Source organism: Glossina fuscipes, unplaced genomic scaffold (assembly GCF_014805625.2).
Source record: "Glossina fuscipes isolate IAEA_lab_2018 unplaced genomic scaffold, Yale_Gfus_2 121, whole genome shotgun sequence".
Classification (NCBI taxonomy): domain Eukaryota; kingdom Metazoa; phylum Arthropoda; class Insecta; order Diptera; family Glossinidae; genus Glossina; species Glossina fuscipes.
Window position 1 is genome coordinate 2389149 of NW_023998464.1, and position 15558 is coordinate 2404706.

General features: G+C 32.2%; 1 protein-coding gene across 1 annotated transcript in view; it reads left to right on the plus strand.

Annotated features, from left to right (window-relative positions):
- The window catches only part of LOC119640384 (semaphorin-1A), a 338686-nt gene extending 323958 nt beyond the window's left edge, over positions 1–14728 (plus strand). The window contains 5 exon segments of the mRNA XM_038038370.1: positions 24–231; positions 327–570; positions 724–777; positions 8582–8651; positions 11316–14728. Coding sequence (XP_037894298.1) covers positions 24–231; positions 327–570; positions 724–777; positions 8582–8651; positions 11316–12511 — 1772 coding nt within the window. The 3' untranslated portion in view covers positions 12512–14728.
- The last annotated feature ends 830 nt before the right edge of the window (positions 14729–15558 follow it).

Consider the following 15558-nt stretch of genomic DNA (forward strand, 5'->3'; position numbering starts at 1 on the left):
AACGCTAAATTTTGCTAAAAAAGGTCCCCAAATTTCTCCAGATATAATCAATGCCCAGTACACCGTTGAAACTTTGGTTATGGCCGTCTTAGCGGGTTCCATTTTCTCCCTTTTAGTGGGATTCTTTACAGGCTACTTTTGCGGTCGCCGCTGTCATAAAGACGAAGATGATAATTTACCCTATCCCGATACCGAATATGAATATTTCGAGCAAAGGCAAAATGTTAATCGGTAGGCGATCTAATTTCATTAATTACTGAAAGAATAAAAAAAACACGAAATGGAATTTTTCTCTCTATTTCTCTCTCTCTTTCTCTCACATATAGGATTCAAACAGAACCTAAATTATTGCCGCAAGTTGAAGAGGTAACGTATGCCGAGCCAGTGCTATTACCGCAGCCACCTAGCCAAAACAAAATGCATTCACCGAAGAATACTTTACGTAAACCTATCCCACATCATGGTCCCAACTCAGAAACGTTCTTCCAGTTTCAGCCAGATGGCTACAATACACAACAAACATATCGTTGTCGCGACAATTTCGGTACTCTAAGATCTCATCAGGTTATGGTAAGTATGTATGTTCGGCTGGCCCGCATTTTCGCTACTTCCCGCTTATCTTCACCACCAATCAACATCACTTGAAAGTGTATTTATTTTTATAATTTTGTTTCTAACATTCTTGCTTTTTTTTTTTCTTTCTTTTTTTTTACCCACACGCAGGGTGATAATTATCGTCGCGGTGATGGCTTCTCTACCACTCGCAGCGTCAAGAAGGTGAGCACATATCAAGATACGCACACGTATATATACTGACATATTATTAATATATATCCTTTCATTATTTTCACAATATGTACTTAGATGTAAATCGTTGTCATTGTCGTTATTTTCGCATTGTATTTATAATAAATTTGCGAACATATATATATATATATATATATGTATATGTATGTTTTCCTATATCATTTTTACGTAATTAGTTAGCTTGATCATCACTTTTAAGCGTCGATTGGTGTATTTTTTTTTTTTTTATTGTAGTTTATATACGCATATACACGAGTTTATTTATTGTTGTCATTGCCATATATATGTATATTAAATGTATATTTTTTACTGTATTGACACGTGTCGAATAATTATGAATATATCTATGAATTTGTGTATGTGTGTGTATGCGTGTTTGTCTGCGTGTGAGTATTTTTTATTGAATATTATTGCATTTATATTACGTATGTATATGATAAAATGTTTGCTTGTATTTGCTTTTGTGCTTTTAGGGTAATTAAATTGATTGCATTTTGCACAAATCGGGGAGATAATGAATTCAAAAATTTATGCTGGCGACGTCTTTCATTGACAGACAATTTCTTATAGAACCTTTTGTATAGACATTTAATTTTCAATAAAAAAAATTTTTATTTCTCTTATTCAATATATATATCATTTACAACAGAGATCGAGACAAATTGCTGCTTATTGCTGCTTCTTATTCAGAAAATTTTTTCAGCTTTTCATGGCCGCTATTATTTATTACATTGGCTAGCATTTGCATCACCTTTCACTCACCGAATCGATGTGTTGTGTCCTTATTTGGACAGATAGCGTTCATACATGGACATAGTTCTATCAATACAGCTTACAAATCTACGAAATATCTTTAAAATATTTAATTACCTTACATGATTTAAAGTACACACATCTCATTCTCATTGTTTCCAACAAAATGACAAATTTATCACATTCCGTAATGTACTTTATGGGATCTTCGAAGCTTGCTTCTGATTGTTGCAAAAGCTTTCGCAAACTATACATGCCCTCAATCATTTAGTGGTGAGTGAAGAAATGAAACAATTCTCTTTGGTATATGGAACGAGACAAGATAATAATTCGTCCGATTTCTTTTATACGTAGTACTATGTGAAATACGACAATAATCGTTGTATGCGATTCTCTTTGCTTCTAATGTATCAGTCAAGTATTATTCATTCATTCATTCAATATTCATACGAAAATTTTTGTTGGCTATTGTAACTTGCTTTAATGAAAAGATGGCTACAATCAGTTTTCTGTCTTCCTTTTTATTCTTCTCTCTTCTCGCTCTTTTTCCTTATTCTCTACACATTGAATTCTGTCCTTGTATTATTATTTTTAATTTGATATTTACGATTATTGATTAGCTTTCTGAGCCAATTACAGAACATTTAATATGCCAGTTATTACAGGATATTACCGTTAATGCAAGGCCGGCAACAAATCATATATGTGTGTATAACATGTATATATAATATCCACTGTTGTTTTGAAAATAATGAGATGAAATGCATTTACTTAATAAGATAATAAGTGAATAAGAAACAAAACGCTTTAACTGTGTGCACGTTTGAATGCGAGTACATATATGTCTGAATGTTAGTCACGTAGAGAAATCTAAAACAAAAGAAGAAAATTATCGAATAAGACAAAAAAATTGTACATTTTTAAGTTATTGGGGACGTAAACGTTGTTTTCTAACTTTCTTTCTATTTTTACATTCTACAACTCTATGCAAAAATACACCAATCGATAATAAACATCAAAAGGAAATCAAAAACAAACAAAAAAGAAGAAAATCATGTAAATTAAATCATTTTATAATTCATCATGCTCTCATCATTTTCATAAAACTAACAAAAAAAAAAAAAAAAAAAAATTAATGAATAAATAAAGTTTTAACGATAAAAAGAAGAACTCATACGTTACACACAACTATGTACAAAATCATGAATCATTCTGTCGATCTCTTATATCTCATCTTCCCAACTCTATCTCTCTTTCTCTCTCTCTGCATTTCTTTCTTTCTTTTTCTCTATCTCTTATTTCGCTACTACTGTTTGTTTTTCCTTTTCTTTCATGTATTTTTTTTTCTCATTAGGTTTACCTTTGAGACGGGAGTGGGGCGGCTGAAACCAGTCAGGGATTAATTACCCAAAATATGGTAAATAATTTATTTATTATTTACTTAATTTTTATTTATCTACTTATTAAATGATTTATAATTGGAAACAAACAAGAAAGCTTAGTTTATTCGCTTTAGAGCGAATGTTAAGCACCCACCACACTGCGTGCATATTCATTGATCTCCTGCTCGGCTTTGGCTATTTCTAATAAACGCTTGTAAACGCTTGTCCGACATCAAAATCGCTTGTGTAAAATGCTAGTTCCTGACAAATTCATTTCGAAATCTTCCACATTCTTTATCGCCCTTCAATATTACAGCAATTCTAGGCTTATTTAGGATGAAATGATATTTGTATTCAACCCGGAATTCTAAATCAATCTTCCATACAATTTAAAAGCTTACACAAAATATCGTGCAGGTATGAACCAACAGACAGACAGACAGACAGACAGATAAGTAATGACTTGCACGCGGATCACAGTTACACACTGCGTTTATGTATCTTGCTTATGTGATTACGTACGATTAGCATACTCCGTGGTGGGTGTAAAACGAGAAAAAGTTACGAAAATGCCAAAGAAATTTTTTTTTTTTCTCTAAAGATAGTTGAGTTTACATGTATATATTCATATATATATATATATACATATATATATATATATGTATTAATTTGATTGATTTTCATTTATTTATAATAAGAGTTGGTACACGTTCACTGTTTTAGTTGTTGGCTGCAAGTTAAAAGAGAATTCGAAATGTTTTAATACTTTCCTTGTTTATTATATAATATATATATATATATATATATACGTTATACGCTTACACTTATTTTTTCTAGTTGTATATATACGTACTTTTGTTTATTGAAAAAGTTTGGCGCAATTTTCCAACAAGTTTACTTCACTTTTTTAATAGTTAACTTTTTGCTGCTGATTAAATAAATATGTCTGCAGTGAGTGTTAAACAAAAGTTGTGAAAAGAAAAACGAGTAAACTAGCGAATGGGATCAGGAGGTTTTCATGTATAATGAAAAGCTCACCAGTCAGTCAGTCAGTCAATCAGTTTGATCGTTTCCTTCTTTTTTTATTTGTTTCATTTTGGTTTTCTATAGCATATTTATTTTCTTTAAAACACGTATCTATCTTTTGCACATCGTCAAGAACATCAGCCATCCCTAACCCATAAACAAATGCTTCTAAAAATTTTCTCAAAAACACTTTCCACTTTTAGCTAACTTTTGACTTTTTTCATCATCATCATTAGTATGCTAGAGAGTATGGTGCAATGGGTGTATGAACGTGCTGTCAAAACCACCCAAAACTGACCCCACAGCTATTACTAATCAAAACAACAACACAAAAACAACAAAAATATGAACTCATCCAAAAAAAAAAAAATAAAAAAAAATTAAACATTGAAAAGAAGAAGTGCTCAATTCAATTTCATACTGAAATGCTATGTAATTGTGTAATTGTGTGTGTGTATGTTGTATCTTCTAGACATTAGCACCGTTTTTCAACAAAGTTATCTATCTCTATACCTTGAGTTTTTTTCTTACTCTAAATTTTTTGATTATTACGGTCGAGTATTCTATGCATCTGTTGTACCTCTTTCTCTTCTAAACACGCATATTAACTCGCACACACACACACACACGTTAGCTGTGTTTTTTGTCTGTCTTCCTCTATGAACACAACTTAATGTCGTCTCTGCTACGTATCAACAACTGGTGCTCTATCTATATCTTATTAATTAGAACCTCTTCTACTCTTTCTTTCTCTCTCTTTCTCTATCTCTGTCTCTCTATCTCTATCTCTCTTTCTCTTTCACTTTCCTTTTTGCTGTTCGTTTTCTTTTTTCATTTTTTTCTATCAATTTTGAAGAAAGCATAAGAATACGTGCGGTGTATAATTTAATTTATATATTTTTACTTTTTTTATATACATTTTTTTTTCTCTCTATACTTCCTTCGTTCAATAGTTTGCCAATTTAATCGGTTCATTATAGAAATTGTATCAGAAATAAAAACTCCAATGCTTGCTAATTGATGGCATAGAATGCAATAGTATGCACACCCATGTACATTCACACACATATATACAAGACACTCCCCTCATTAACTAATTTACAAAGTAACTTTAAAATATAAAATAACCTTTAATATAATTGGAAAGAGCAACGCGCGATAGTACTTGGAAACTTGCTTTCAAAAGAATTTCATTTGAGGTTTTGTACTGAAATACTTAAGATAAATAATAAGGTTTCCGGACAAGGCAAATGTCATAAAGTTTATGCCATTGTTTAACTGCCAATATACAAACGTGGTTGCGATGATTTTGACAAATCTATGCAAGGAGTGTTGCAAATACATTCTCTGGTACATTCTTTGGTTGAGTGTTAAAATTATATAAAATCTCTCTAAACATAATGAATAACTGATTGGATGCTGAAGAAATACATAAACAAGATCATAATTTTTTAAATAAACACTTATTCTGAGCGACGAAGCCCATTTTGTAAACAACAAAAGCCATTGTTCATGTATAAGAAAAACAGTCTGATCATCTCTTCATCTCTTCAAGGATCGCGGTTTTACGCCGTAGTCGTTGAGCAATACTTTTGTGGGAATTGCGGCTGCTTCGATTATTTCAGATAACGATCTTAATTGCTTCTATCGATGTAGACGCATTTTAATTTTTTCAAGATGTCGCCACATGGCACATGGCGGCTCAGAAAATAAAGACTCTATTGCATAATTTACTTGGAACGATCCCGCCTGTTGTCGACAGCTCTTATATTTAAACGACTAAGTTAGAATATGTGAATAGAAATGGATTTTCCAAAATGTCTACCAGATATAAGCCAAAATTTCAATAAAACATTTCTAGACAGAGTGAATAATTTTATAAGCCTCAATGCCTTTTACGTTGCCTTATACATTGTACATGTATACATTGTTCAATAGCTAATGAGAAACCGCGCATAATGCAAGACACAGCTTAAGTTGAAAAGAAGAGATATCTTCATGCTCGCGCATCATCCATTCTACAGGGTGTTTGAATGTAGTGCACAATATATGCTAATCGTGGTGACTCAAGTTTTCGATCCAAACATTAACAATTTTCTTTCTTATTAAACCATTCTGATACATGCCACTAGTTATGCCAACAATGTATTCACTTCATCGGTCAGAGCTTATTAGCGTTTTTGTACTTAGTATATATTGGGATATAAAAAACGTCTACGATATTATTTTAGTCCGATAGTTGCAAACGAGGAAATATCGCTTCAACACGTTCCGTAACGGGTCGCGCATGAGCCAGCGCCATTCCGACACCACCTGTACCGATTTCGATGCACGAAACGCAGCTTTAAAAGAAATAATTTTTTTTATATTTGAATTCTAAAATTTATTTCTCTCACTTATGTAGTATATAATAGTAGTAGTGTATAATAATAACAATAATAATAGTAGTAATAACGAACATTCAAAGAATAGAACGTGCCCTACAATAAGAAGAATTTATTTATATTTACATACTCTACTTTAAATTAACACAACAAAGCGGATATGTAGCTAATGAGTGAATTATCCATTGAACGATTAATCGCCCTGCGAACTGTTGTGTCGTTGTAGATACAAGTTTCAAACTGTGTCGCTACACATGATGTAAAATGTTGTTAACAACGATTGATATTAAATACCCTATACCACCCTACAGATAATTTTTGAATTAAGGCGTTATAATGGGAGGTGGAGGATTATTTTGAGTAGCATTTGTCCTTGGAACTGTAGATTCAGCACAAGAAAACAAGACGGAGGGACTGATAGAAAACCCTAGATCGATTCAGACGGTGATTTAGAAAAGGATTCTAAATCTATAGGTATAATGAGACGGGTATAATGAGATGGGAATTCATTTCTCTAAATTTACTTACATAAAAAGAAGGAAGGATTTTATTTATATAACGCACACAAAAACAAATCATTTTTTTATTTATCGTCCCATTGCTATACCACTAAGATGACAATCTTGCACCGAATCAAACATTTTCTAAAATTATGACTAAAGGTTTAAGAAGGAGAATGGGTTTTTCTCGGAAAACCTAAAAACCCTAAGCATAGAATTCTAATCTGACCACGCGTTTTTATAATGAATCACACCAGCATATGACTCCCGTTATGAGAATCATGGGAATAATTAAAATGTTGTGCAATTTGTATATGCAACATAGCTATGTATAAACATAAATCACTATACATCGGATATATATGTTCTCTTGTTTCAGATTATAGAAAAAAAATAAAATTTACGAAATATGAGAAAAATATTTATTTGCTGATGCAAGTACTGCATGCACTTTTGTGGTTCAATTCAAAGTTCGCATTACGGTTTTCGAATGATACGAACGGGTCCTCAACGCGCCTCTGCTCCACAGTTTGTTTTCGATGAGGATCATTGTGGTCAGATTAGGGTTAAAGTTTCAAGCGCCTGTGATAGGGTTACAGAATTACATTCGGAATTCGAATTTTCAGATCATTTAAAATTTCGCTCGCTTAATACATGCATAGAGTGTCAAGGATATAACCTTTTATATAAAACAGAATGTTGTATATAGATAAAACTCGCAATGGAAAGTTCATCTAAATCTTATTCTAAGAACTAAGAATGACATCGTGCTCTGTTTCAGCCTTGATTTCAGTTTGTTCTTAATACTATGCTACATTACAACGAAATATTCATAACATCACTGTTAGTAAAAAAAGTGTGTCCTGTCGTCACAACTGCCGCTAGAAGCTCCTTTCTATTATACATTTATATATATACATATATATATATCTCGTTTTTGCTTTTTGCCGATAAGTACAAACTGATACGGATACCTGGGACTTGATTCTTTTGAGCTTATCTCAAGCTGGAGACAAGCTTGGATTCTTAAAGTCCTTATTCAGGCTTTTCATTCATTTATTTTCGTCGCTTTGATGGCAAAAATTTCCTTCAAATAAACTGACGTAAATCCAGGCATGGGAGATATATAAAAAGTAAAGTTCTATTCTCGGTGGTGGTTTAATTAAACGTTGAGCAGTAAAATCGCCTTGAACACAATGCAAAATCTTAAAAGAAATCTTTAAAATCGAAAATATAAACATTTTGCACTTATCCCACGATATGTTTACTTAATAATAACACAACACATGAAACATTTACTCGAACACTTGCAAACAAACACTTTAGGTTTGAAAAAGCATGTCTCTAAGCAAACAATAAAGATATTTAAGAATTTAATTTTTACTTTCAATTATCTTCAATTCCAATTTTCGTTCAATTTCATTACATTTTATGTTTACCAATGAAAAAGTCATTGAAATTATTTGCATTTTCTTTATATCATGCTCTTGGAAAGAAAAAACTAAAATGAAAATAAAAGTAATTTTTTTAGTAATTTTAAAAATAATTGAATATAGAAACACACTTAAATAGCAAAATACAAAGAGAGAATACCAAACAATAAGAAACTAAAAAGAAGAAAAAAAAAACTTTTTTTATTATCCTAACAAACAACAATAAAAAAAAACTTTTATTTTTTAAATATATCAAAAAATACCAATTCACTATAACTACAACTACAACTGCTCAGGCTGTTAACACAAATACACGTAACAGAAGTCTTGGTCGTTTAAGAAGGCAGCCGCCCCGTCATGGTATTGGTAAGTTCTTCTTGTTTCATTATTGCTATCATTTGTTTATCGCTATTGTGACGAAATTCGCTCAGAAATATCACTTTTTTTACATTTCTATTGTGTAGTGAGTGTGTTTTCTTTCCTTTCAGTTCAGTTTTATAAAAAAGAAAACGAAAATCTTTTACATCTTAAAATATTATTTTTTTACAAAATATCCATATTTTGTTTTTCTTCCTTTTGTGTTTTTCATTTAGTTCACATTTCGAATGAAAAATAAACGAGGAACGATTAATTATGAAAGACAATAACCTTGGTTTTTTTTTTTTTTTTTGGTGATCTGTTTACCGCAATTGTAATTGTCTGCTTCAATCTCAGATTAATTCCAAAATTTTTAATTTTTTGGATTTTCTTACATCCTCTGTTCTATACTTTACCACTTGAGAATAGTTCATAAGTGCAGAGCAAATGAAAGGTTGAGTGGAAGATTGAATTGACCTTCGACTCGATCAAGCCAATTTGTGAGAGCTACTCTCATTTCAATTTTCGAAAGCTTCTTACCTCTTACAAGTTCCTCGAAGGCTATTTACAATATTTCCAACGTAATCGCTTGAAAAACTTCGCTTCAAACGCAGTATTATGTAAAATTTATAAAGGTATATTCTTTTATATTCCGTTCAATTTTACTTTCTTTTACCAATTTGAAGAAGAAACTGCGCTGTACACCATTTGCAAGCATGTTGCAACATGCATGTGCATTAAATGTGAACAAAATAAGTTTTGATGTAAGAATTTTCTCAATGTTGCAACATGCATGCACATCCAATAAATACTTTATTTATTTATAATATAATAGGTAATTTGCACACACAGTTACCTAAATAAAGAATACTTTAAGATTTTTTCTTGACAAATTTTCCTAAGATGTGCACAAATACAAGGTGCATTTTAGATAGCAATCATGCTCTGTGTCTAGCGCTACTATTGCTTAATAGCCGTGATCACTACATTTCTTTTTCCCAGTTTTCCTTGCTCTGGCGTTCGTGCTGTACATTTCCTAGAAGAAGCAATATTTTGGAAATGAAGCTTCCATATCACTTTGCATATTTGCCAACATGAGTTAGAAAATGCAATCTACCCGTCAGATATGTTGCAATTATTATTCTGGACCTGCTGTTGGCTGATGTGAATATTTTCATCCAATATCTTTAGATCAAAATCGTAGCCGTTGGAGTCAGATAGCATATTCAACTAATGCTTTTATTTCACTACACATTGTTGTCTCCTGACAGTTTAGACACAGCCCGTGTAACACAAAGCGATGGAACCAGCTGCGTGTTGATCCGCAACTACCAGTTCTCAAGCACTTTTCCATGCAAACAAATTTCCCCAATTTGCTTTTTTTCCTAATTTCAATAAAATTTGGATATAAACCACCGAATGATATTCAAGATAAATCCTATCGATTGTAAAAGACAATCTCAGTCGCAATAAGGAAAAAAATGTAAACGAGACAAAGAATTTTATTTACCTGTAATAGCCTATAAGATTTAAACGCTAGCAGAATAGAACAACTCAGATCGTCTCTTTGACACGCCCATACTTTCTTGGAGTAGTAACTTATATCCCAATTCTGAATCGACTTCTTTTGCTTTAAACACCTACTATGGCTCTTGGTTGACATTGCCGGTAACCGACTTTAAGTAGATTCTGCTTTAAGTATAATTGGAGTGTTTCTGCTTAAGCTTTCCATCGCTTACATGTTCGACCATTGATCTTATTAATGTTAGGAAACATGATTTTCATATCTCCCCCATATCACATGCAGTGCTCTGACACCCAAAAACTCCTTTGAATTCTGTTAAAATCTTTTGGAAATCTAAGTGGCATTATAAGACGAGGAAGCTTAGGTCGCTAGGCAAGCTGATAGAGATAACTCAAAAGGAATTCTAAAGCTAATACTATCGTTTCCATCTGTTTCGTTTCCATCATGGATTTTGCTAAAGGGCGAAAGTCCTTGGGTCTATATCTTTTAATTGCAACCTACTTGGGTTTATGGCATTACAGGGTCAACGCCGCCTTTATATACTGGAAATTAGGGTATAAGTTAATTTGACTGGAAAAAAAGCCGTAGGCGTGACGCCTTTGCAAAACAAGGTAAAGGAGGAAATTTCATTTTTACATGAAATGCTGCTGATCAGTTAGAATAAAATCGAATACTTTTATAAATTTTAAAAACCCGTTTAAAGATTTTACTCGAAGCTTCGATTAGACGCATTTTAAGACTTCTTATTATCAAATATAGTTTCTAGAAACTTTTCTGCTATACGACTATAATACTGCAATAATGTTTTCAGCAAGCAATTAACTTTAAGCATAAAATCATTCTAATTAAATGCAGAACTAACTGAAGAGACGCACTTGTTGTCATAGCAAATCAAAATTTTTTTTATTATTATTAATTTATAATTTAATTTTATTAGAAATATTTGCGTTATAGTTTTGCTGTTTTTTCTAAAATCTTACGTGGCTCTTATACTAACTATATACTATCGTGCACAGCCACTTGAATTGCATATTTTTAATATCACAAATACATAACTCGGGATATGTGCTCGTAAACTATATATATATATGTTCATTTATAACTTTTTATGAACAAAACTATTATTAAAAAATTTCTTTCATTTGCAGTAACTCAACATCGTTCCAATAGTCCACAACATTCTAGTTCGGGCTCATCGCCGGTTATGTCAAATAGTAGTTCTAGTCCAGCGCCACCATCTAGTAGTCCAAGTCCGCAAGAGAGCCCCAAGAATTGCAGTTACATATATCGTGATTGATTGATCACCAATACCAAATCGATGCCATTAATCAAAACCGCAGCCACAACAACCGCATTAGCAATAACTACAACAATAAACACAAATACAATAGATGAGAAATCTATAATAACAAAATCGTATTTACAACAACAACAACAGCAACAATCAGAACAACAACAACAACAACAACAACAGCGACAACAAAATGCTAATACTGCCAAAACATTATTCACAACAACAGCAATAACAAAATCAACAACAAAAACTGTAAAAGAGACACCGAAACAAAAGCATCAGCAGCAGCAACAACAAGAGCGACATAATAATACGCGTGAGCCAAAAGCAATGTTGACTAAATCCGTTCCTGCCACACCTGTACAAGTGAATCCCACAACGAACAATTTCATGCCATCCTCTGCCGATGATGACGATGTTGATGACGACTATATTGATGATAACGACGTCTTGTATATGCCACCCTATTCATATCCCAATTGTAGTTTAAATATATGCGAAGACGACGATGATTATTACAATGACGATCTCTTCAAAGAGACCGGTGATAATCATGCTTTTGACCTTCCGCACGATAATGACGGTGATTCTTCATCTTTGGCAATGATAACACCGCCGCCGCCATACGATACGCCACCGCACAGGCAACAATCTCAGCAGCAATTAACAAAGAAATCTTCATTGGCCTCATTATCCTTAACAAATTCAACGGCCAGGGGACAAAGATCCCACGCACCAACAACTCGTAAATACTTATTTAATAATCGTGAGCTATTCAATATCAGTTCATCGAACGGCAATTCCAGCTCGAATTCATTGCAACAAGATCAGCAACAACAAACTTCATCATTGGCTGGAACTCTAAGCAATGCCATCACGCCTACCAAACTAAGTGCGGCGGCTGCGGCCATGTTTGCCGCTCCTCAGTTAAATCGCAAATGGAACTTACATCGTAAACGTCGTAGACGTAACAGCAGTTCAGGCGATTCCAAAGAATTGGACAAATTAGTGCTGCAATCCGTAGATTGGGATGATAATGATATCTATTGATGGTATTTAAAATATCTTCCAATCTCATCTACGTGCGCCTGTCTATGTGTGAGAGAACTTTTGACAGCTGCGTTTCAAATTTAAGAAAATTTTGTTTTTCTCATTTCAAACAATTATATGCAAATAATTTTAAAATTGAAAGCCACTCTTCGATAAAATCTCGTTACAGTACCCTTTCTAATTCCTCTACACTTTCTAAAGGGATACACGAAAGGAAATTAAAGTCGCATTTATTTGCTTGTGTTCGAATCTTTTATCGCAAAAAGTTTTAAAAAAATGAAATTTTTGAAACCCTACGTTATTGCATGGACGATTCCGATATCCGATTTTTGTATTATTCTTAACAGACGCAATTCAGATTGCGACGGCTCGTTTTCAGAACCCATCTGCTAGACATCCTCGCCATACAACATTTGTAGAAAATCATGAAATTAAAATGACTGTACATGAAACGTATGTAAAGAAAAATCTTATAGAAGATTTTAAAGCGGGTTGATGACCGAATTTTTCCTGCCCTAAGGAGAAAGGGGAACGTTTCATGAAATTTGCTATCTATTTTGTCTGTCAATATTGCCTTTTCCATTAATCTCGCAGTAACCATCGTTTCGATTTTTTCGTCTGCCCTATATGAAAGATCGATATTCGATCGCGCAGCTCTTTGAGTGAGGAACTGGGATGAGTTTTTGAGGTAAACTGCCAGGTTTACTCAACAATGGTGTTTAAGCGAGATAGTAAACTTAATGGCTTAAGGACTGGGAACTTAATAATAACTTAGCGCTGAGCAAATGGTGTCATACTGGTCAAGGAGAAAGAGTTTGGTTGGTCAAAATATTTGCAATAGAATGTTTCCCACAAAGAAGCTTCAGAGATCTTATAAACTGTATCCTTGATCAGTACGAAATTCTAAATCGAAACACCACATACTAAGGCACTGATACTGAGGCCCGCGAAAAACGCAATCACAAGAGTTTGGTGAGCTTAATAGGTATCGAACTAATTGAAGGTTAATTAGGCAAGGGTGTAATGAACATTTCTCTAAATATCATGGCTTGCTCACGTCATTCACTTAGTTACTGATAAGCGGATCTAAGCGTAATCGATCTTTTACATAAAGAACGAAGCTTTCGTCCGACTTTTAAGCAACAGCAAAAATCCAAACGTTGATTGCTACGAAACGATGCCTAACAAAGTAGAGACAGGTAGCACAAGCATCAAATCCTAAGAAGTAGTACCCTTATTCTTTAAGGCGGGGAATCCGATGTCAACTTGGATTAATAAATTTTTTAAAATTTTTCTTTATAAATGCACTTTTGAAGTATAGTTAATTAATTATCTATATTATTTTCACATTGTTATCATGAAAATAAATATATGTATCTTCTGCACTGGGCTCTACTTACTTAGAAAGCTATGCTTACACTTAAGGTAACGTCTGCTTCGCAAGTTGCGCTTACTTCACATGTTTTGCTCAGCAGGTTAGTTAGCAAGTTACCTTAACTTTTACGAGAAATTCAAGTTTGTGAAGGCGTTTATTAAAAAATAGTGAGAACTAGCAGAAATTGCGTCCGGAAACTATCCATCTACTCTGAATGTTTCTTTTCGTGTTTTTCAAATACTTTTACGCTCTCTTTTAAATTTTCCCTTCGATTTATTTTACGTATTATATAAGTGCTTTTATTTATGTAATAATTTGCAAGAATTTTGAATGTGTAAAACCTCTCACACACACAGGCATGTAAGCTTAATAATAGAAAAAAAAAAATAAGAAAAAAAAGGAAAACTAAAGCGAAAAGGAAATGACGACAAAAATGAAATGCGGGGAAAGAGAATAAAAACTAAGGTGCACTTGAAATTGTTAGGGATTTACTTTCACACAAATACATGTAAATAAATTAAACAGAGAATTACACTTAAAGACAAACGCCCACACACGCGTAGACACTCAAAATCCACATTCAAAATATAAATTGCAAGAAGTAAGAAGACACATTTGTTTTGTATTCAAACACATATGTACGTACACACATTATACATAAGTACTTTGATAAATGCGATTAAAATATTTAAAAATTTTTTAGAAAAAGACAAAAACAAAAGTATATAACATGCATGCATAGCAGGCAATGAAATTGCGGTCAGATAAATTGCAAAGGCAACAACAAAAATGTAAAAAAAAAAAAAACAAGAAATAAATTGAAATCTTTAATAAAAAAAAAACCCAACAACACTTACACATACTCATGGATGCAATCAGTGTCTAAAAATCTCTCATGTGAAAAAATATGACAAAATTGAAAAGCGAATAATGAAAAAATGTTTTGAAATATGTCATAACGAAAAAAAATAAAAATCAAGTGATTAAGCAAATACTTTATTTTGGATGAAAAACTAAATACAAAAACTTGAAATTTTTTATCTATTCTGCAGTTGTTTTTTCCTGAGATGTTTTGTGAATAGAAAAAAGAAAAAAAATATATATATATAATAATAATTAAGAAACATTTAGATAAACTTACATGAAAATTTTTGATTCCTTTTCTTCCCTCATCTATAAACTCGAAGACACATGAACAGAAACACAATCCTTGCCTAGCATTAAAAGACAAAGCTTCATTTTTCTACGAAAAAAAGAAATACAATTAATTAAATAAAAATTAAATATATTAAGAAAACATTAAAAAAAAAGAAATGAGTAAAACGAATTGTTATTGATAACCGATTACTTTGTAAATTTAAATTTTGTACATTATTAACTTAAAACCACTTTCATACAACCTTACATACATAATATATATATGTATATATATGTATATACATATATATATATATATATATACATATAATTGTGTATTTATCTATAAGGAATTAGCAAACTGTAGGCAAAAGTATTAAATCTCCGTAGCTGTAGCATATTCGATAGAGAAAAAAGTTTTTTACCAAAAATAAAACGTATACGTATATATATATATATATATATATATATGTATATGTATACATGTATGAGTACGTATGTATAAAAACAAAACATAAACCTGCTTATATAAGAT